Source organism: Ciconia boyciana, chromosome 8 (genome assembly GCF_034638445.1).
Source record: "Ciconia boyciana chromosome 8, ASM3463844v1, whole genome shotgun sequence".
In the NCBI taxonomy this organism is placed as follows: domain Eukaryota; kingdom Metazoa; phylum Chordata; class Aves; order Ciconiiformes; family Ciconiidae; genus Ciconia; species Ciconia boyciana.
In genome coordinates, this window is record NC_132941.1 from 10,400,058 (window position 1) to 10,420,525 (window position 20,468).

A 20,468-nucleotide genomic window follows, 5' to 3' on the forward strand; every position below is an offset into this window, starting at 1 on the left:
TGATGTATGCCGTTAAGGGTGGCATTTGTTTCATTCAGAAAGGAAAGTGCAACAGTAAGCATTTTTCTGTAAATATTAACAACACATTCTTACCTCTGGTAAGACTACAAATGCTCCTGTCATTATTGTAAGTACAATATTGATTCCAAATAGCCATCTCAAGAAGATGAAGTAAGAGGCAACTCCAGACCCAAAATGACCTTAAACCACAGAAAATAGTTACCTGAGCTACACAGTCTATAACAACTCATATCATTTATTCATGAAGTATTATTTGAATAATAAAACAAAAGAAAAACCTTTCTTATTCCTGAAGGGCATACAGCAAAGTAGAGAAAATGTTAACATGTCCATGAGGAAACTATAATTCCAACACAAACTCTGTTGGGGAAGTCTCACAATTACCAGCAGTATTTATGCAAGAAGCTGCTATGTTGGGTGACGTCATGCATCCATTTTCCTTCCTTCTTTCCTGGAGCACAGAGGTGTGACCTGACTGCTGATGTCACGTTAAGGGCTGCTTTAATTCAGTTCAAAGACTCAAGAGCTGGTGACGCAGGCGACAACCACACTTAACCCTGGGCGGATGTGGGGATGTTGGCTCGAGGATGCTGCCCCATGGACTGTGATAAACTATAACCAAATCTTGCTGCATTTGCAGAACCACAATGGGACAGATTTGACTTTTTAAAAGTTACCCTCCCCCAAGACCATAAATGAGAACTGTGCAGTGTCTAAGGCACCAGGAAAAGAAGAAAAAGCAAAGTTTGAAATGAAAACGTAACTTCTGAAAGTTTGCATTTAAGTCTTTCTCACAAATATTATTTATTTAATTCAGTAAATTAAAAAATAAACCCTAAGAACCGGCATTTTAGCGAGTGTTCTACTGTTTAATACCATTAAATCTTTATACTTACTCTCGATTTTCTTTATTCTCATTTCCCAAGGAATAAAGATTACCACAAAATTATATGCAAGCCGAATAAACTTCCTCCAAAGCTGAGAAAAAAGCAGAGAAATGAGAACTATGACACTTCTGCATGTAAAAAAATAAGAATAGAAATGCAGAGTATTTTGCTCAAGTCTCTTTCATCTTGTATCACAAGAAATATTACAAACATTAATTACTAAAATCTTAGAGCATGTCTGTGGGTAAGGTGGGTAAAGCAAACCATGGTGGGTTTTAGAAACACACAAAACTTGAGGGGCACAGGAGTCCTTGACCCTGTTTCCAGCCAAATGCCAACAAAGATGAGACGGAGCGCCCTTTATACCCCTTTGAGGGTACAGTCAGGAGCCACCCATCTACCTCTTTTACACCAATCTACATCTTTTCCTCACAAAGACTGTGAGAAACCAACAGACGGAAGCCAACGGGCGCCATTCCCTGTCACCTTCTCCATGGGGGCTGCGGAGGGGAGCGACTGCAGAGAAGGGCCAGGCAGCGGCTCCGGCAGCAGAACTCATCCAAGCTGGGTATGGCCGGGACGCCTAGCCCCTGTGTAATTCATGAGGAAATCCTGCTGCACTACACATAATAAATTTCATTTCTAGGACAAACAAATGAACAGACAACTAATTTCAAATTTAAGAGAAGCATAATGCCAGTTTTTTTATTAGAGGAAAAATAAGCTTTCATATTCAACAGCACCAAATTCAACTACTATATTCTCAGCTCTGTGTATGACACCTGCAGAGAACCTGTGGTTATATTTTGTAGAGTCTTTATTTAATCTCCATTTTTTGCATGCTCAGAGGAAAGCATCTTCCTGCACACGGTAGGGTGTGCATACGCATGTGCAAAATTGAGTGCAGTTTTTGATTTGTTGAATTAGAGCTGCAACTTTACAGTATCAACAGAAAAATAATATTTGTATATTATACATTATAAAGTATTTTTAGTACAGCTAGATATTTTTTTAAAAAAGCTATATTTTAGTCAGCAGCAGCATCAATATTATATCATGTAATCTAATCTCCTAAAACCAAAGAGAAGTAAATAACATTTTAATTACTGAATGTATCATCAACGTCTTTGGCCAAAGTTAATTAATTTTTATGGTGGTGTGGGTATTTTATTGCATGAACAGGAAGTATTTTAATTAAACAAAGAGACTGTAGATGCTGTGAATTGCATGGGAATTGCAGGGATTACTACTTTCATTTGAAAACAGGGTTCACAAGGCTGAGAAAAGAATCAAGGAGCTTGTGCCAGTTATACTGCAGATTTATAAAGTATACAAAGCTGTTCATGTGGGAGTAGTATTTGTTAAAATGATAATTAGATAGCTATCACCTCTTTTCCTGCCTACTGTGTACCTGAACAGGTAATTTATACTCTTAGAATCCAGCGTACGGGCATCTGGCATTAACTGCAAATGAAAAACAATACAATGCAAATATAAAATAATTGAACTGAAAAGCAAAAATGCTTTCAGTGTCAAAACAGTAAAAGGTATTTTAACATCAGTTTTCATAAATAATAGCATGAATGGATTGTCCAATTATGAACTGTTTGTATTTTGCCAATTTTAAAAACTTATACACTTACAGCTGCATTTTGTTTTTTCTTAGCACATGTTCAACCATTGAGTTCTTAATTTTGATAACGTAGTGCTTGTTTTGCTGTGCTACGACTTTTGTCTCCTTGGTCATCATGCTATTTTCTGAGAAAATATGTGAAAATGAAGCCCTTCCAGTTAGAAAAAATGCAGCTCATTCTGTTGCATTTGCTGAATTTAGCCCTGATGTAAAGGCTGTATTCCCTAATTTGTGCTAGGAAAAAAGAATACAGTTCCCCTACAGATAATGAGTGGTGCTAATGAACTGCTGAATTATATCCCTGTGCTGAGTATTTTCAAGCAAATACACAGAATAGAGACAATTAGGTTAGATACGAACTTTTAATCATTATGAACTTTAAGATGAAAGCCTCGATTTTGTGATAGCAAGGGGAATGTGAACAAGTAATGAGCCCAATCTCTGATTTACTGACATGTATTGCAGACCCTTAGCACATATGTCTCTTCCTAGGTAACATCCTAGTTCCGCTCAAGTCAAAGGCAAAAACCAGTATTTATTTTAACAGCATCCTGCTTCCACTGCATTTGCCACACACACAAAGGCAGAACAAGGCAAAATTACTCTTTCCTATCTTGGAAAGTAGCACTTTTAGCCGTTGCTGTGGGCCAGCATAACAGAACAACAGATACATGTGCAGCCTTTCACTTGTTCATTTACTTTGTGAATAAAATACATGGTGTTCCATTTTATTGTACAGCCCTGCCTTTTTGAATTAAGATAAGTTACTCATTAAAAGTTTACTCATTATGATCACAAAAATGTTCTTGACTGCTTAGATGACTAAAGATCTCTTCTCTGTTAGTTGCTTATTAGAGACAATTTCCTACATGTTATTAATTTCCAGCAGCTAGAGCCAGGATCTATTTTCAGTGGTGTAAAAAGTATTTGAATCTAATCTTAGCAAAACTGTGAGTATTAGGCAAGCAAAAAAATCTTTAACAGTGTATTTACCATAAGCTATTGTAGGATTTTCTTCCAAACTAAAACCTAGACACATTTTTCATACTAAACTATTGAACTGTGGTCCCAGAGTCTGGTGAAATAGCTCTTCAGAGAATACTGACATCGTGTTGTTGGTATCCCACTCCCATCACCCCCTCTAGCAGGCATCAATATTTGTAGATTATTTGAGAAGGAAGATTATACTGCATTAATAGAAGGACATCCGTCCCTCAACACATCAAATTAGTCTGCAAAAATGTAATTACTAAATTCATAATAGAAAAAAAAAGAAGCATTTAACTGCTTTTTCCTCCCTCTACAGAGCTCCCAAGTTGGAGATCAGGACTGCATAGCAAACATATGCTTCTGTGAATGGATGACTACTGGTACAGAAAAGAGCTATTGGTATACTATTGGTATAGTGCAGAGCCGTACCTCTGCACCAGCGGCTTGGTAACCTCTTGTTCTCGTGAGCCTCCCTTCATACTTCAGCACGATCTCCTTCGCCTGCCTGCACAAGAAGGTGGAAGTTTATTTTACATTGATCCTGTTACTCGGAGCCCCTTATTCTGCACAAGCAGCAACTAGCAAAGTTGTCAAGTGCTCTGAAATACTATCGTGGACTGTCTCACCATAAAATCTTTGACCAGGCAAAGCTTTTTTCCTATTGAGGTTCTTACTGACACTAAAACCACTGAGAATTTTGTCTGAGAAAACTTGGCATTCAAAAGTTTGACTGCAGGGAGAGTTTTCTATTCCTCTAATTTTTCTCCTCTGTCCTTTTGATTCAAAGTCTTTCTTTTAAAATGGTACAACCTAAATGAGTAAAGTAAAAAGATCCCCATTACAGTCTGGTTAATCTTATGTGGATACTAACACCTCTTCTGCAAATATGGTGTAGTGCTCTTGTAAGATGCAAAGAGGTGCATGTTCATCTGGTCATAGGCAGTCTCTGACCTCAGCAGAAGGTGGATGGGGACCACCAAAATCTCATCAACAGGAGCAGCAAGGCAGCAAGTCACAGACTCTACCTAAGAGAGAAAAATCTCTCTTTGCTTCCAAGATTACACAAGGGCTCTACTGCTGGTAGGGATTCCTCATGGCTAAAATGCCATCCTAGCATCACAGAGGGTTTTAAGAGAAAGATGCCAGATGAAAAGGAAAAATAAAGCAAGCCCCAAACAGATCACGCTGTGAAAGACCTGACACAATTTAGACAGGTGGCCCAAAGAGTTAGGCGCCCACTCTTTCATTGTAAATTTGGAATTATTAATATAATTGCAATATTAAGCTGTGAAACGTGTTATTACTACACCGAACGTACCTTTTAAACCTGCAAGTGTCCAGTATTTACTGCCATTTACAATATATTACCAGAAGATTATGACAAGCTTCTGTTCTCATTCCATGCAATCATCACATGCAATTACCTTGAAAATGGCAGACTGTTTTTCCTTTTTGGGACAGAGTGAAACAAGTTAGCTTAAAAATGTATTACTGAGCATTACTAACAGCCTTTCCTTAGACCACTGAATAGCTGACACACTGTTTTAATAGTTAATAGCGAAAGCATGATTTCTTGCTCTCTCTTCTGTACGGTGACTGTCTAAAGGGAGCCACAGGCATGCACAGGAGCCAACTTCACCTGCAGACTTTCCACCCTGAGGCTGCTGCCTTCAGCCAGCTCTCAGATCTTGTCCGAGCATCCTCATGGCATGCTTTCCTAGCAGCTCTTAATCATTTCTACGCACAATGCCTTCCAGCTTACACTGAAAAACTTCTGAGGCTGGAAGCACTGTCACAGTCAGTGAGCCTGAAAGCTTTCATGCAAACACCTTTACCTGAGCGCCCTCAGCTTCTGCCTCATCGGCCACGGCCGGCAGCGGATGTTGGACATAATCTCCTTCTGGTACTGGATGTTCTGAAAGATCTGCTCTGGGTCATGGCTCTCAGCCTTTTCTTCACCGGTATCATCGTCTGAGTTGCTGGCAGCCCAGCACACACCCCATGAGAGGAAAAACAAGACAAATTATTCCTATCCAGATCCCCAACAAACTGTTGATTTGCACAGGATCCAACCTATTAGAGCAATATAACAGCAGTGAGCTAGGGAACTCACATGACCTTATTGTTTTAACGTTGATGAATAATTCTGATGATTTCCCCATCTTCAGGATGTGCCTCTTTTCCTCCCCACCGCTTGCTGCTCAGTCATAAATTATCCCCGCTCCCCACCACGAATCCCAGTCTTTCCTCTCTGAGCATTTCCAACCATACAGCTTGTACATCATGCTAGCAAGACACTCTGTATATTTTTCTGGAATAAAGTGCTGTCTAAACATTTCCAGCAAGAGCACTTAATATTCATTTATTCACTACGTGTTGTTGGCCTTTTATTTTGATTGTAATAATGATAAAATATTTTCTTGTTAGAATGGGGGGAACTTAGATGCTTAGAATGTGGTTGCCCTTCGTTCCCGTTCCCTGCAGAGGGGGACGGGAGTGTGGGATCTCACACACAAGGAATTACTCGTCCCTGTAAAAAGATTCACGTGCTTTGATGAAGATTTCTGTGGATGATTATTAAATCATCTTTTCTGATGCTGTCACCACATTTTCTAAGCTACGGCGCTCTCAGTTCGCTGTTTGAAACAGGGTACTGTATATGAAACAGCAGCAATATTCATTCTTGCAGAGGCTTAGGTCTAAAAACCTGTGGCGACTGTTTCCCCTGAATGAAATGATGAGAACTGAACTACTGCAACAACCACCAGCTAGGACGTTTTCTAATTGTATTGCCATGTACTTGTTGGGAAAGTTCCCTGCAATTTTGCTGAAAAAGCAACACCTTTTGATCACTTAGAAATAAATCATAACCTAAACCATGCCTTGTAAGAACATTCAAAGGGCATACTTCATCAGACCACTGATCCATCGGTCCACAGTCCTGTCCCCTCGGTCACAGGGGACATTCAAGGGAAATGTATAATTACACAGGAAAAGTATAGAGAGATTTCTTACCCTGCTATACCCTGAACTCATTGGAGTTACACTGTTTTATGTACAGTGTTTATGTTGCAGTATGAAACATGACTTTTGTGAAAATAAAAAAACAAAGAAAGAGGTTTGAAATACATCTAAATATAGAGAGAAGAGTGATTTTTCTCACGCTCCTTTCCATGTTACCACACTCTGCCTAAATGAAAGTGAAAAGCCAAGATCCCACTTCTGTGCTAGGTAAGGCAGATTTGCACTTCAGGAGAGAGGAGGGTCTCTTACCTGTGGGGCGGCTCCTGGTAGGTGTAGATGCCGGCGTGTCGCTTCACCGTTCGATACTTTTTGCAGGACTTGGCAGTTTTTGCTGCAGCAGAGCCCGTTGCTGCTGCCATGGTGGCAGCTGCCGCCTGCACCAGGTGAAACTCTGCCGCACTAGAAGGAAGCCTTTAGCTCACCAGTCAGATGTCTCATAAGCAGCCAAATGTTATTAAGTAGAGAGCAGCGAGCGACTGTGAGCCCTGCTGAGCAGAGGATTGCTGCCTGCGCCTGGTGCTCCAGCAGTGGAGAGGACCTGCTGCTTGGCAGTGCCTGCATGCCTTAAAGTGGCAGTGCACAGCAGCCCCTGCCAGGGTGCTCGTAAGCGAGATGCCCAGAAGTGAGGTAGGGAGCAGAGTCCAAGGGTGGGCCAGCTGCAGTCCTTAATTCAGAGCCAAGTTTCCCTTGTCATGGATGAGATATTCCTTCAAAGCGCCATCCCACTGCCCCACGCTGGCCCACTCTGGGTGATGTTTCCAATGAATGCACTGGACGTACTGTTGACATCTTTGGTTCACATGCTTGAGAGAACATTATTGCTCGAGTAAAGCAAGACAGTTTGCATTTTAGCCTTGACTAACAGAGAAAGATGCGACATCACTCTCCCACAGGACTCACAGATCCTCTCCTGGAGGACAGCCCTGACAGAATGTGTGGTTGCTGCTTTCCTGGGCCCCGGCCCCAACGTGTCCGCATCACCTCCGTTCCTTATACCTAAATGTATGACTTTTCTCTTGGAGGTAATCAAAATACCTGCTGTTCAGACGAGTACAGATTACCAAGCAATTCACTTTTTCTTGATAGTTGTAATATCTTAATTATGCTCAGCTCCATTAATTACTGTATCATCTTTAACATTTACAGTAAGCATTGACTAGATTATTGATAATAATAATGGTTATTCCTAGAGCTAAAACACTGGAAAACATTACCATCTGATGCTCATTTCCCATTTCTTCAGCTCTACTACTTATTTAATTACAAAATTAATTTAATAGATAATAAAAGTATATTTAACACAGAGAATCACTTTAAAAGACAACAAATGGACTGGTGCTGTGAGCTTGAGGACCCTGTATTAAATAAGTATTCTCTCTCTCACTTTCTGTATGTCCTGGGGCAAATTCTTGCACTGTTATGCCTCATTTTCCATCCTTAAGTAAGGATAGCATTTCTGCATTTCACAGGAATGATGCACTCAGTGCCTGTCATATGATGCTTACATATTATTACATCATTAACTAGCATCATATGGGCATGAACTTCCTAATTCACTCAAAGTATTCATGTGCATAGTAAAACTGATAGCAAAACACCAGTTTTCAGTTTTGAATGTCTCAAGCAAAATACAGTAGAGCAATAGCTTTGACTCAGTTTCCATCTACTCAAAAAGTAATCCATCCATTCAATCCAAGATTAACTACTGGGCAACTGACATACGGCACTTGCCAGCAGTTGTATTTTCATGGTGGAGAGTCCTCTGACACTGTTCCTATAGTCAAGCTCCACCATCACTTCTCCGTCAGCATCTCTGTGATACTGGTGTTGGGTTGTTGGGACAGCATAGACTGCTCCAGGCTTTGCTGGCACCAGGGCAGCTGAAGAACTTGACACACGGTCAAGTGAATTTCCAGTGCCTTTCTCCATCATAGATGTTGCAGGTCTTCTGGGTCACATTATGAAAACAGAGCAAAACAGGCCAAGAAAACTTGATATGAATCGTTTCTGTGGCCATAATTTGATGCTCAGAACGTGGGAGAGAAAGGAAGAGTTTACAGAGAGTTTTCACGTGTTCCTAACTTGGTATTTTCTCTCTTTAATAGCTCTGTGCACAATGCAGCAAGGGTTTCAGTTACATAAATCAATGGCATGTTGTAGTTAACTTTTATTTGCAGCCTCTGACAAGAAAGAACATTAAGTTCTCTCTGCTAAATTTCCTGTAGAGAATAGCACAGGCTGCTTTTTCCCTCTGCCCTGAGTTAATCTAAAATATTGCCACTTGCTGAGAAATTTTACTTTTCCATGATCATGGTTCTGTCTGTTGTACTACATTTATTTAGTTGATTCACTAAAGGGCTAAGTAGTCACAACCCTCCTTACATATACTCTGAGTTACTTGTGTAGTTTTACAGTTTTGAAAGAATAAGTCCATTTGGTGTAATTCACTCCACACTTTTTAGATGACAAGGAAGGACCAGCTTAGATAAAGACAACTCCGCATTTCCAAAATGTGGTCAACAGTAAAGCCCAGAGCCCCAGGTGTATCTTGTTTGAAGCTTCCCTAGAAATCTGGGAGTTCCATTAGCACAAGGCAGAAGAGCACCAAAATGGTAAAGAAATGCCCCTAATGCCCCTCTTCAGGGTTCAGTAAAACCATTCTGCACCACCCCTTTCACTCCCCCTTTTGTCACATATGCATGACTTTTAAACCTAGTAAAAACCATTGGTGGAAACACCATGTAGCCATGTTCTATTTACTACACGGGTTTTTCCATGAACTGAACTCGCTAGTCCCAGCTCCATTCTGAGCATCTCTTGTACACACCTCCTTTAGCCACGATAGAGACTAAAGGGTGTGAGCTCAAATTTTCAGCTTCTGAAGAAGGATGGACCATAATAATTTTACTTTTTCTGTGCTGCATTTTATTTTTCGTAGTGAAGTCTGTAAAATAGAGGCTGTTAGAGGTTTGACATATCAGACTACCTGTACCATACTTAAATCCACCAGCCTTGCAATGGCTTTTCTGTTTGGCTACTATATCACAGGACAGAAGAAGCATCTTACTATCCTCTCTGTGCGTCAGACCATTCATCAAGTGAAAGCAAACAGCCAAAAGGAACAGGTATCAGCCTAGAAACACATCTCCACTAAAAGGCTCATCACCTCTTTCCAGCTGGAAAAAGAAACAGAGGAACTATTCTGAATGCCGGAAATGTCCTTTAAAGCTTTGATGCTGAGTGTACTGCAAACATGCCCATATCATCACTTTTTCTGACCTCCTGCAAGATATGCTTTTTAAAAGCATAGTATATCAGTTCAAATATATTTCCTTGCTTGTAGTTATTCCTTTGCATCTTGGCAAGTGGCACAGCATTAGGGGCTAGATTCTGCTGTCTTAGCTCATGACAATAAGTGCCTTTCTAGTCAGGCCAATCTACTAAAGTCCATTAGCTGCTCACTTATTCCAGTTACGTGCAGAAATGTTAAAATCATGTGGCAGATAGACATCTCACTAAGGAAAATTCCCATACACGAGGAAAGTAGGTTTTGACCCAGTAACGTCCCAAATCCCTCAAAGAACATAAGCTAGATCTCCAAAAACTACAGGAGAGAAACTCAGCTGTTTCTGCCTCTGTATTACCGTTCCTACTTCCCACTTTTCCCTGGGCTTTCGGATGCCCTAGTTTTCATTTGAAAGAACAACACTGAGAGATTAAGACTTAACATCATTGGTGGTTCCCAGAGATTACTACATTTCACAGATAAAGCAGTATTCTTTAATATGATGGCGGTATAGTACCACCAAAAACATTAAAATGCTAACATTAATGATTTACATAGATTTAATTAGCTAGTATATCTTAACATGTCAACAAGGAAGATTAATTGTGTTTCCATTTGTTAGAAGAAAGCCTAAAGTCTAAAAAACAAAGGGAAAATTTAAGCCTGACATTTATATAGCTCTAATACTGACAGTGCTGGAATCACATACGTAATCTGAAGTTACTACCGAACACTAAAAGCACAATGAGCAGCAAGAGACTCATGAGTTCAGAGCCCATCTGACAGGAAGATGCAGAGTGCTTTTTAAGAGAAAATAGAAAGCAGGCTTCAAGAGCCTATCCCTGAAGTTGGTGGCATCCTCCATCGCCCATGACCCCTGCAACAGCCTCTTTAAAGAACTCAAGCATTAACTCAGATGACAAAGAGGGTGTTGGTTTTGCTTTTCAACTCAGCAAGCAGTTTAGCAGCCAGAACACCCAGCTGCCCATTTCAATATGCTCTATTGAATCCAGAAACCTGCTGGGGTTTGTTTTACTCTGAATGAATACTACAGGGGTTATAGATTTGATTTCAATTGCCATTAACTGGATGTAAACCAGAACGTTAACCTTTTACTGCAAAACTTATAGTGGCAGCTCTCTGTGCATAATAGGAAGCCTCACATTTGATCCATAGGATCATTTTGCATTTTCAAACACTTATGCAGGAAAAAGCCAGGTTGGTGAACTCTGCTTACTGAAAATTCAGGCAAACAGTGAGCTATATTCTCCATGCTTGTCCATTCCCATGGACTCTCAGTTAAAGTTTTACCCATCTTTCCAGAACTGCAGTTAAATTCTAGGGCCTTTTCAAAATCTCCCTGCTTGGGAGGTTCAGAACACTGCTGATCCCAGTTCCAACGCGAAAATTCAGAAAGGACTGAGTTTTCCAGTCTTCTCTGTAAAAAGAGAATATTATCCCTCCAGATCCTTAAGTACATAAAACAGGTAGGAAAAAAGTATTTGGAAAAACTGAAAAAGGAGACTGATGCACCTTTAAGTGAACTAATTATCAGCAGTGCTAAAAACATTGTCATGGTTTAGCTTCAGTTGGCAACTAAGCACCACACAGCCGCTTGCTCACCCTCCTTCCCCCCGTGGGATGGGGGAGAGAATCTGAAGAAATCCAAAACACTATAGCCCTAGCACTATACCAGCTACTAGGAAGAAAATTAACTCTATCCCAGCCGAAACCAGGACAAACATTCAACCCCATAGAAAGCAGTGATAGGTAATGATGCTGTACAGCATCCAGGTTTGTGTTGAAACACTGAAACTCCTCTTAGTTTGAGGACCTTTACTTTTAGAGCTGAAACCCTCAGAGCAAAAGACAACACAGTGGGGCTTCAAAGACAGACATTCCATTCTCAAATTACAATCTCAGTTCACCTGTTCGGTCCCCAGAGATGTTATAGGTGCGCAGCTGGACATAAGAGCAGTTATGGGATTTCCAGGATAACAAAGCCAAAGCCATCGTCTTCACTTACTGCGAGTAAAATTGATCTACTGAACTCTGTTAAATCACTGTCTCCCCATAAGATTGTTTGGACAGTTTAATTTCATACACTAGGTTTTGCTCTTCAGTTTCAGCATGTACATAATTCTTGCTGACATTTATCAGACTTGGATCAAGGGGAATACTCCCATTGTGGTTCAATTTTCTTTGTGAATTCACATCCCACATAAAAAAGATTCCATTTAAAAAGCTCCTCCTGTGCAGTTAACTGACCTTACGTCATCATAAGATGACTATTTTTATTCATTAGATGAGTATCATGACTATTAAAATAAACATTTCTGTGACAGTACAATCCACAACAGAATACATCGAATTCAGAAAATTGTCAAGAGTGTTTTAGAGCCTAATGCTAAGACAGTGGCTAAGGACAAACAGAAGGGGAGCAGAGAGGGGCTAAGGACAAACAGAAGCAGCCACATGCAGAGCCAATCATCCACGGTGGGGGAGAGCAGGCCCCACCAGCTTTTATAGCCAATTCAACTGATGCACATGGCTTGCAGCACTGCCCTGGTTTGCATGACACACTGCCCCCATGACTCGCAGCTCTCTGCTTTCAGGTGGCAAGAAAGTAATTAGGCACCGTAAGAAAACTTATTTTTCAAGTGTCGTAGGCTGTAGGTCCTTCTGCTATGAGGGAATCTGTGTTTTGTGCAGCTTTGTCTACCTAGTAGTATGACGTGTATCCTACAGACATATTAATTTCACCAGAGACCTTTTTGAAAGCACTATAACCAAATTATTTTCCAGACTTACATGAGTTGTTACAAGACAGACCTAGGAGTCAGTGAAAATGAAGAAGACAATTATAGAAGATTTAAAAATAAATAAATAAATAAAAGGAGAAATCCCACATTTTAGAAGAAAAGAGGAAAAGTTCAAGGAGTTGACAATGGCAGAAAGTAACTGAATAGTCAGGGCTTGGGGTTGGTTTAGCATTTTTGACTGAGATGAAAACATTGAATTTCACAACTGCTTTTAAGGGTCTTTTGGCAACACATTCTTCCATAAGATTGTCTCATTTTGGCCCAAGGTGAGGAAGCAAAGAACTGTCAACATTTGAAATGCAGAAGGATTGGGACTGGTTCAATCCAAGTTGGTTTTCATTGTCCTCCAAACATTAAAACTTTGTTTCGCACCATTTCTAATATTCACCAGAACCACACCTCCAAGTCAGAGCTTTGCGTCACTTTGAAATGCATGGGGATAAAGTTCTTCAGCTAAGGAGAACTGAAACAGAGCAGTCAGCAATTTTTTCAGCCAAAGCAAGGGCTTCTGAGCACCAATAGTTAAGCCTCTAAACTTCCTCCTGATCTCTCAGAGCTCAGTTTTGCACTGGTCAAGTTCTTCAGGCACTCCTTGTTCTTCCCCAGATCTTCTACCGTCTGGGAGGGCTGAAGTGATTTGTGTTTATGCCATGCCTAAGTGCCCACAAAGTTTTATCCCACATGCCTAGCATAGAACAACATGACTGAGATCCACGCACAGAGTTACCACAACCACCTTCATTTAAAGGGGTATGAAAAAGACGACGATAATTTCTTCCAGTATCCCAATGTTGAAATAACACACTGAGGAAATACAAGACCTGAATTCTGTCTTTCAAACTAAAGGGATTCAGAAAAATCATACTTTTCCCCTGCTAGAAGAATGCTTAAGCTATATCAACTAGTCAGAGGTAAAGAGTAAGAAGAAAGAAGGGTGGGTACAGGTCACTTTTCTTGTCAAGTCAACGTCACTTGACAAAACTTATTGTGATTTATTGGCCAAATGAGTCATTTAAGAGAAGTGAGACATGATTTCTAGTACCTGGCCACATTTTGTACACAGAATTCAATACAGTTTATCACTGACAGAATTATCCTATTTGAGTCTGTAGTGATCTAGACAGGAACATTAATTCCTTGCTATCATATTTCTGAAATGCCAAAAGCCACTATGTCCAATAGAAGAGAGGAGAAAAATACTAGTGAATATTGAAACTGCACCGAAAAGTGCAATGAAACATATAGTTTGAAATGTACCTAGTGACATAACTCCACCTGCATCACACACAACAAAATGATAAATAGCAGCAGGACATCTGAGAGGTCCATGAGTTATATTTGTTTGAGAGCAACAAATCTGAAATCCTGTGCTGGGGGAAGACAACAGTAGAGCTTTCTCCAGTACAATATGTAGAACCAAATTCAGTACTGAAACTGAGAGGCTAATATTTGCATTCTGATTATTACAAGATTTCTAGTTAAATTCCCAACATCTTAAAGCTTTGATAAGAAAAAATAAATACAGAGCCTTAAGGCCTCATTTTAAAGTCTCCAGTGAATGTTTTGAAAGTGTTGTTTTAGGGAAGAAAACTCAATCCACGCGATGTTGGTTAATCATATGAAAAACTAACTCCACTCTTCTAGCTTTCCCAAGGGAAACACTGGGTGACTTAAAGTGGATGACAGGGAAATTAACTGCAGTAAAAGAATAATGAAATACATTTATCCAGCTTTCTCTTCAAATAACTTTTAAAATAAAGATTTTTTTTTTCAAGACACAATTGTACCCTTCGATTACACAGCTCAGAGTCCTGGAAAAGCTAGATTTGGACTTCTCAGGTAGGTCAGCAGAAATATGGTGTGTAAAGCTGAGCAAAGGGGATACTATGGAGATGAACCTTGCCAATTACTATTGCTGGTTTTGAAAATGACAGATTAAAGGGCTGCAGAGATAGGGCAAGTAGGAAGTAGTGGCTGGATAGAGATGGGGAGGGAGGCAGGTACTAACGTACCTTGCTATAGCTCTGACAGCAGGCAGATTCAGATTTGGAAAGTTCAGATCATGGTTTTACCCATATCTTTCCATTCTTATTGTACTGTACACTGCTATAATAAGCCATTTCAGAATTATTTGCTCCTGAAGTGACACTGTTGCTTAATGTAAAGTGTATTAAATACAAGAAACAGTTCCGATTGACTAAGAATTTCTGGAGTGAGGATACTTGGGAAAGTCTTACAAGTCAAAAGCCTGGGAGAGGTGTGGTGTGGCTGTAGCAGACATCCCTAAAAATCTATGCTCTAGTTTCCTTGCTTTTTGTAACATCCACTCAACTTTACAGCCTAAAATTGCACCCTAATTTTAAAGGGCCTTTGGCATTGAAATAGTAAGATATTTCACCCACATTCAATGTCTAACCTCTTTTCAAACCAGATGCTCACAAAATATGGGAGAGGAATTCCAGATCAGCTTAATTTATTGCATGAGGAATGATATTAATTCTATTACTGCATCACCTAGGAGGCTGTTTAGATACACAACAGTTAACTCATTAGCAAACATCAATCATCTTTTGTCCAAGGAAAAACCCCAAACACAGCTCTTCAAAGCATTGTCTGCAAGGAGATGCACTTGCTCCACTTGCTTTCCAGGATATCACATCAACACAGTACTCAGAAAAGCCCAGATGTACCAGGCTGTGGTTACATGATCACTTGAATTCAGCACCTCTCCATAATACTTCTGACAAGCCCCTGCCTCTCCCCACCTCCCAGATTAGTTTTCAGCAGATCAGTTCTTTGATTCAGCTATCATTCAGCAGCATAATCCTTACTGTGAGCACCAGAGAGGTGGTGGGAATGAACCAGGAGGATGCAGGGAGTCGGATGGGCTCATCCCTTTCAATGATAGCATGGACTTATGTCAAAGGTACCACGTAACAACTACCGGAGAGTTTTTAAGGGCCACAGGATCCCCCTGCAGTAGTTCATTCACAGCCTGTACCTCTTACAGGATGTTTCCTTCGAGCTCTGGCTGGTCCTCCCCTCCCTTCCTTGGAAACGTACCTGCCTCCTCTGTCAAACTTGTCTCCTTGTTTCCTTATTCGGTCCCAAACTCTTTTAGTCTTCCCAAGACCAGACTTTAAAGGCTTCACCAAAATCCATCCCTCTGTTCTCTGGGGGAAGCTGCTCCCTGTAGTTTTCCCACAGGGAATGTGGAGCAAACTTTCCCTTTAGACCTAGAAGGCAAAATAAATCAAATGTAGCTTTCAGTGGCTGACATGCTCATTGGCAGTTGCCTTGTGGCCCATTTCTGTTTCTTAGCACATGCAGCATATGGTAAGAGTGCAATGAAAGACAGCCAAGCCTATGCAGAGTTTGCAGTATTAACACAGCATTCAGAAATTCTACCTAGACGAAGTCCACAAACCCTAAGAGTCAGCAGTGCATAATGAAGATCTACAATGTCTTTAGCTTGAAAAACAAATCCAGCTGATTATCTCTAGACATAATGTAGACCAGGCTGGAGATGAGAGTAACTGGTAGCATAATGATTTATGCTACCATATCGCCATCCCTGGAGGTATTTAGAAGATGTTTAGATGAGGTGCTTAGGGACCTGGTGTAGTGGTGGTCTTAGTAGTGTTAGGTTTACGGTTGGACTCGATGATCTTAAAGGTCTTTTCCAACCTATATGATTCTGTGATTCTGTGATTCAGCTACAAGAGTTTTCTAAAGGGAAAAAAAAATTGGCATTAAGAAATACATTAGTTAAAAAAATACATCTAGTACCATCAAGAAACTGCCAAGGGGAAAACTTTGAAAGTGTAATAAAACAAAACAGCAAAGCTTTGGAGACTTCAAAACATTATGCCCTGGCACAAAACTATTCTTAATATTCTTCACACAAAGACAGCGTGCTAGTGGCTAAATGCTACAGTAACTCAACACAATAAGATTTGGCATTTCTTCTTACTCTACCCATAAGACACACCTCAATTTCTAGGAATAATGATGTTAAGATTGATGTTTATTAAAAGTAGAAAAATGTTTTTATTTTATACAGTCTCAAAAGTGCTGTGCTGCCTGAGCTCACTACGTATTGGATGACCTTGAAAGTGCCCGAGTTATGGGCAGTTTGAGCTGCAATCTAAACAACCATCTTAAATCATATACATTGTCATGTTCTCATTATCTGGACTTTGTACTTTCCTACCATGGAAGGATTTTCACATAAATTATACAGGAAATGAAGCAAAATGTAATTACAGTGTCCAACAGCTCCAAGGCAGATAGATAGCACAAGGCATGGAACACAGTTCAAGAGTCAGCTTTCAATAAATGTCACCTATTAGGAAGAATCTAAATGAAACATATATCACTAAGCCACCCAATTCTAAATTATATCATTATCTCATCACTGGAATAAGGAGTTATAAGGTTACAGCAATTTCAAATAATCAGCTCTCAAGCAGATTTCTCAAAGGGACTTTCATTCTTTGCTTTTGCACATCACCATTTGGACTTTAACATATGCTAGAAAATTCTATTATACTGTATTAAATTGAGTTATCCCAATGAAAACATCTCTAGTAAGGTTAACCCAGATATTTAATAATCCATTAGCACTCTCACTTTCTCAACATAACAATTTTTCTCATAATATCTTTTTAGTCTCAAAAGAAAAAGACACAGCTATAGAGCTTTTGAGTATTCTGAATTGATGTGACTCAGTCGAACAGAAGGAACACTACGATGATGAATAAAATCACATTTTTGCCCCTGACTTCAGTGGATGGTAAGTCAGACCCATAGACTTTGCATTAAACATTCATAGCCTCGTTTTTAGAAGAGAGCACAGAACACTCACATCTTCAAGGGAAGATCCTTTCTTAACCTGTTTTTGCAGAGTAAGGGTCTTCAATTTGTTGCTTGTTTGGATTTGGGGGGCTTTTCTGTGCGCTATCATCAGTGCAAAAGGATTATAAAAACAATGCAAAAATTGCAAAATATAGTTTTCAAACACTAAGGAAATACTAACAAAATTGTAATATATATTTCAAATAGTCCTTTCCTCCAAGGACCTCATGATGCAAATATGTAAGCCTTATTCTGCTGCTGAATTAAATGTTATCGAGGTTATGGAGGCGGAGTGTTTGGGCCCTAAAAGTTAGAAAAAAAGCCTCAAATTATATAAGCAGTGTAGAGAGACGCTCAGATACTGTGGTAATTATCATCTCCTTCCTGCCAGCACACATTAAACACACGCTGGTTTTTGTAAGTCTGTCTATTGTGTTCACTGGTCTCATGGTATTTTTTATATGCTTAGTAGGTGGAATGCTTTGAGAAAGCCCTGTAATAGACAGTATGGGCTTAGCTAAATTGACTCATCTAAGATTTGATATGTGCTACGAAGATGCATATGGACAGTCTTTAAGGCTCAGCTCATGCAAAGCAGTTTAAGCCTTGATAATAGGATTGTGGATCACAACCTATCATTAATATTTAGCTTTTCATTAATGTTGGACAACAAAATTAGACTGATCAGCTTCATGATTTGCTGCCCTTTTTTGTCTTTCCCTGCTTACAGTGTGATCGTGAAGTTATCTTCTAGTTACAAATTTTAATTTTCACATTTTTTTTAAAAGTTTATGTTCTTCTCAAGGTTTTAAGATATGCTGTTCTTTTCACAATTTAAAAATGTTTCCAAGGCAAAACCTAAATACAAAAATTATATCAATGGAATTAAATCAATTTTTTGTAGGTTTAATTAAATGAGTGCAATCTCTTTGTACACTCGTAAATCATCTTAGCTGTAACTAATACTGATTTGTTTAATTGTGTAACTGGTTTAAATGCCTAAAGAATTAAACTGAACCAACTCCAAGTTAGGAAGTTATTTAATTCAGCCTGTGCAATTTGTAGGTATAGACGGACCTTTAAATTTGTATTCTTAATTCAAAGCACACAAAAGTGAGTGAGAGAACAGAACCACTGAAAGTACTGGCATATGATCTAATGAGTTCTTTCAAGATGAGCACTCATTTCTAAAGGGATGCCATATCTACCAATAGGTAAGAAAAGATGATGAAAATAAATAATTTTTTAAAAAAATAACATTAGTGAAAGTTAGTTCTTATAAAAAGTCTTACTTTTATCAGCGAAAGGATTTTCCTTTGAGGCTTAATTTATATTATCACACAATAAATCTTCTGCCATCACAACCACAGATGTTCCCTTAAGCCTGCACAAATGCCAAAAGCTCTTTGTCTTAATATCCACTCTGGAAGGACTTCTTTGTTAATGAGGATGGATTAGCAATTTATTAAGTAATGTTCCTGCATCTGCTGCTGCTCCTTAGCCTTTCCCTTCAATGTGATCCAAGTCAAGTACTATACAAGATGAGCCTGGAGGAAAGCAAAGCATGTAACGAGCTTCTTGTAGGCAGAAGTCCAGTGAGGAAACAGGGTAAGGATATTTATTTGTAAAAATGAATGTATATGTATGATGAATTTGATGCACCTAAGGATGATGAATAGGCTGTGGACCCCTTCATCTGCATGTGCCAGTAGGCTAAGAGTGCAACTGTAATGCTGGAAGGAAACCGGAATTTGCTGGGCTGAATGAAATGCATTGGTAATTAATTTCACCATTAGATGCAGTTTCCAGACCTGGGGAAAAAGAACCCCAAAACCAAAAAAAACCCACCCACACCTCTCATTACACATATAAGCATAAATCACCATAAAGAACAGTATTTCCAGGAGAACTTACAGGACATAATATCTCCCTCTTTGCTGGAGGATTCTGGCAGTCAGACAGCTCTTTTGACCATTTTCTCCTGCAGAGAGAGCAGAAAGCTCCACCATGTGGCCAAGTTGCTTCCTTGTATATTGCTTGCTATCTGAGTTAGCGGGTTGCTTTGTTAAATGTGTTTTATCTTTAATAAAATTTAGATTAGCTCTTGGGAAAGCAAACAAAACATTGAAACGAAGATGTTTCAGCTAAACAAGAAAAAAGGTGGATAGTTTATCAGGACATATTCTGACCTGAATATTTCTTTTCAACTATCACAATTTCATTTGGAAGACTTGAAAAGTTTTCCTTGGCCATTTGACTAGCAACTCTGCCACAATTACAGTTCTTGAGCTAGTAATTGGTACAATTTGGGACCTCAGATGTACGGTCCATTCAAATAGCAATAACCTTCACTCACACCATATTTTTTTTAATTATTCCCCCTTCTTGTTCTTTTCCATTGACTTACTTGCAGTACACTTGTGAAAAGACACTTCTAGCTAAAAAACAACTCCAGCTACAGCTGTGTACATCTAGTTTAGTTGCCCAGCATAAGATGGCACTGGGAAGCTGAGATGAGCCCAAGAATGCTAAAGTCACAGGAAATTGATGTGAAAGTCTAGAAACAATTAAATCCCCATTTGAAATCCAGATCAGCATTTAAAACTTAAAGATCGTTCTTCAGATTCGTTAATAAGAAATAGCAAGCAATTAATTAGGAACAAAAAAAAGAGAACCTATGTAACATGCAAGATACTTTTATTATCCTTCTGTCTTCCTGTCTGAGATATATGGACTGCATCACTTTTCTGTCTAGGGTTGGTTTTTTTCTTTACTTTTATTAGTATCAGAAACATTAAGAATAGAATGTTTTTTACTTTATCCTTCTTGCTTAAGTCTTTAGTGAACTTTTTAAGCACTACTTCTTCAGTATAGCATAAATATTCAATGCCACATTAAATGCTTAATATTGCAGATGACTAAAGAAATTAGTATTGTTGTTATTAACA

General features: G+C 39.3%; 1 protein-coding gene across 11 annotated transcripts in view; it reads right to left on the reverse strand.

Annotated features, from left to right (window-relative positions):
* Positions 1–20,468, reverse strand: part of TMC3 (transmembrane channel like 3) — a 125,870-nt gene that overhangs the window by 16,464 nt on the left and 88,938 nt on the right. For 7 of the 11 annotated variants that reach the window (XM_072871336.1, XM_072871337.1, XM_072871339.1 and 4 more), the window contains 7 exons: positions 19,435–19,501; positions 15,727–15,899; positions 6,805–7,593; positions 5,367–5,510; positions 3,961–4,036; positions 918–999; positions 94–200 (listed from right to left, as the gene is read on the reverse strand). In XM_072871336.1, the coding sequence (XP_072727437.1) occupies positions 94–200; positions 918–999; positions 3,961–4,036; positions 5,367–5,510; positions 6,805–6,914 (519 nt within the window). In that variant the 5' untranslated portion in view covers positions 6,915–7,593; positions 15,727–15,899; positions 19,435–19,501. Of the gene's footprint in view, positions 1–93; positions 201–917; positions 1,043–2,319; positions 2,354–3,960; positions 4,037–5,366; positions 14,392–15,726; positions 15,900–19,434; positions 19,502–20,468 lie in introns of those variants that run through there. The other 4 variants (XM_072871343.1, XM_072871345.1, XM_072871346.1 and 1 more) reach the window with 4 other exon arrangements.